The sequence below is a fragment of the Otolemur garnettii genome, unplaced genomic scaffold, assembly GCF_000181295.1.
Source record: "Otolemur garnettii isolate 467f Iridium unplaced genomic scaffold, OtoGar3 scaffold00010, whole genome shotgun sequence".
In the NCBI taxonomy this organism is placed as follows: domain Eukaryota; kingdom Metazoa; phylum Chordata; class Mammalia; order Primates; family Galagidae; genus Otolemur; species Otolemur garnettii.
In genome coordinates, this window is record NW_003852405.1 from 23,290,018 (window position 1) to 23,293,566 (window position 3,549).

General features: G+C 35.3%; 1 protein-coding gene across 1 annotated transcript in view; it reads right to left on the reverse strand.

The window, feature by feature from the left end:
* Positions 1-3,549, reverse strand: part of SPATA1 (spermatogenesis associated 1) — a 39,606-nt gene that overhangs the window by 33,830 nt on the left and 2,227 nt on the right. Inside the window, exon 2 of the mRNA XM_003784195.3 lies at positions 277-440. Within this exon, the coding sequence (XP_003784243.3) occupies positions 277-312 (36 nt within the window). The 5' untranslated portion in view covers positions 313-440. The remainder of the gene's footprint in view (positions 1-276; positions 441-3,549) is intronic.

Consider the following 3,549-nt stretch of genomic DNA (forward strand, 5'->3'; position numbering starts at 1 on the left):
AAAAAAAAAAAAAAAAAGAAAGAAAAAAGAAAAGACTTCCTGTGGAACTGAAGCTATTATAGATTTTCAAGGCACCAGGCATTGGATGACTCAATCCGATCTGAGTAAGCTGGAGACACAAGAAGTATAATCAGATAACGGGACACCTGCCATTGGGATTGTGCTGCATTCCATACCTATGACTTTATATAACTCATATTTTTGCTTTTTAAGAATTTCTCAAAAACAACGATAGGTAAGTTTTTCTTGTACTCTAGTATAGAAAGATTTTCTTACCTCTGAAGAGGAAGGTCGACTTGGATTGAGCGACATATTCACTAATGTCTGAATAGGATAATTATCAGTTGGAACTTTGGTTTTTTAAAAATCTTTCTTCATTTAAGTAGTATTAAATAAAAGTTACACTATATTTTTGGCTTAATATACCATCCCACTCATTTCTGGTTTAAAAAATGAGAAGAAAAACAAAAGCTTTAAAATAGAGTCCAAACGAATACTTAGCAATGTATATAATCTATGTATTATTCTAAGTCAGAAAGACATATTACTAGTACATAGGGCTGGGAGGCTGGTAATTGCAACGAAATGAGTATACTTCCTCTACAACTAAGTAAACCAATACATTTCATTATAATGGTGTAATTCTTACAAGGTGTATTTTACTATTCTAAACAATAACTTGTTTCTTGGTCAAAAATTAAAGTTAAAGATATGGTATTTTACATAAAGCAGAAATACACTTTTGGAAGTGGAAAGACCAAATTTATACAAATGACTGTGGAATGATGAAAACTGTTTTATGACAATGTATTTCCTCCTGGGCCTGGACACTTCTGTAATCATAATTGTGAACAGGCCGGGCACAGTGGTTCACGCCTATAATCCTAGCACTGTGGAAGGCCAAGGTGGGTGGATTGCTTGAGCTCACAGGTTCGAGACCAGCCTGAGCAAAAGTTAGATCCTGTCTCTACTGAAAATAGAAAAAACTGAGGCAAGAGGTTCACTTGAGCCCAAGAGTTGGAGGTTGCTGTGAGCTATGATGTCACAGCACTCTACCCAGAAACACAGCTTGACTCTCTGTTTCAAAAAAAGAAAAAGAAAAAAAACTTGTGAACAATCACTCCAGATGACAATACTAGCCTTTAAATTTGTGTATTACGTCCTGCATTTTTCTTCAGAGGATTTATGGCAATTCATGCCATAAGAATGAATGATAGAATTAAAGATACATGAATATATAATGAAAATTGAAAAATGAGGTAGAATTGTTAATTATTCCTTTAAAAAGGAATTATCTACAAAAGATTTGACTTTCTTTAAAATTCCCCTGAACATATAAAAATAAATTAATTTTATTTATCAGTTAAATCTACCAATTAGAAATATTACAAATCAAAATATCAATGTTACCTTACGAATTTTTCACAATACAAAACAGATTCACAAAACTTTATTCACAGAAATGAAGTAAGAACTGTGCAATGTTTAACCAAGAGACATATTGCAGAATTAACATGTTCTTCCAGCTAAGTACACAGTGGAGGTCTAATTACAGCTGGGTCTTTTCCACTAATAATTCACACATTTAAGAACAGTTCAATGATCACGTCCCCCAATTGTTTAATGTATTCTCTGCCATGTTGTCACATCAAGAGTGTGGCTCACCAAAGGGCTGTGACAGGAGTTTCACCTGCTTCAGGATCTGTAGCAGTGGATTTTAAATTTTGTCTTAATGGTCAGTAATGAGAAGTTGTTTAAATGAAACATATATTTTTTCACCAAACCCATTCCTTTCTTGTGACTCATTAGTGGACAAATACCCATCAGTGTGCTTTATTTTACTTATTTAACCCACTGGTTGTTATTCTGTAACAATTTGTATAAATGGTAAATTTTGAATGTGTTGTTATTTTACTTAGATGTAAAATTCCACATGTATTAAAAGAAAACGTACAAAGTAAAAAAAGGAATTATCAAAGTAGGACAATCCTTCATAATTCCAAATCTTTCCAAAGCTTTTTCTATTTTTTTTGAGACAGGGTCTCACTTTGTTGCCCTTGGTAGAGTGCAGTGATGTCACAGCTCACAGCAACCTCAAACTCTTGGGCCCAAGCCACTCTCTCCTCTCAGCCTCCCCAGTAGCTGGGACTACAGGCGTCTGCCACAACACCCAGCTATTTTTTAGAGACGGGGGTCTCACCCTTGCTCAGGCTGGTCTTGAACCTGTGAGCTCAGGTAATCCACCTGCCCGGCCTCCCATTTTTCTACATTTCAACACATTGCTCCACCTTGGCTTATACACGTAGTAAGAAAAACTTTAAGCCCAGCAATACCAGACCTCTGATCTGGTACTGCTTATATAGCTCTATGAAATCCTATCAGATATCATTAATTATTTTAATGGTATCAAAATCGAAAGATTATCTCCTGGGATATCTTCTAAGTCAAATTAGTTTCACGTATTACTTCCTGTGTAAATTTCTTACAATTTTTCTATAGTCCAGAAAGCTAAGACTCTCACAATAAATAAAACGTAAAATGTGATTTGTCATTTTGACGATGTCAAACATTATTTTAAATACATTAGTACTTTAAGAAAACATTTAGATAGTTCCATTTCTGTATCTAGCCAAAGGCTCTTTCTGACAATACACTAATATTAGTCAAATGAAATATATGATTATATATGGTCACCTTCTTATCTTTCTTAATAGATAAGAATTAGTGGTAATAACCTACAATAATTACAGCATATAGGCATCATTAACTGGTATGCAAATTAGGAGGCCAGTTGTTTAATTTCTGTAGATACATTAAATTTGATATTTCAATTTGGAATTCATTCCTCCCTCTCTTCCTTCTTTCCTTCCTTTTTTTGTTTTTTAGATGAAGTTCTTCTTGTGCTGTCCAGGATAGAATGCAGTGGCATCATCTTATCTGACTGCAACCTTGAACTCCTGGGCGCAGGTACTCTTCCTGCTTCAGCCATACCATTAGCTGGGACTAGAGGCATGCCACCATGCCTGGTTAATATTTTCTATTTTTTGTATAGGTTGGGGTCTTGAACTCCTGGCCTCAAGGGATCTTCCCTATTTGGCCTCTCAAAGTGCTAGGATTACAGATGTGAAACTGATGCCCAGACCCAGAATAAATTTTTAATTAAGCAAACTCAAGACAGGTCAATCAAGACCTTTACTGTTGTCCTAAGGTAAACTGTCCTACTACATAGGTTGAGTATCTCTAATCCAAAAACCCTAAATATGAAATGCTGCAAAATGTGTAATTTCATGAACCCTGGCATGATTCTTAAAGGAAATGCTCATTAGAATGCTTTGGATTTTGGATTAGGGATGCTCGTCTGGTAAGTATATAATGCAAATATTCTGAAATTCAAAAAAATTTGAAATCGGAAACATTTCTGGTGCTAAGCATTTCAGATAAAGGATACCCAACCCGTATTATTCCTTCTAAAGTAACACTGAAGGCTGGGCATGGTGGCTCACACCTATAATCCTAACACTCTGAGAGGCCTAGGGGGGTGGATTGCCT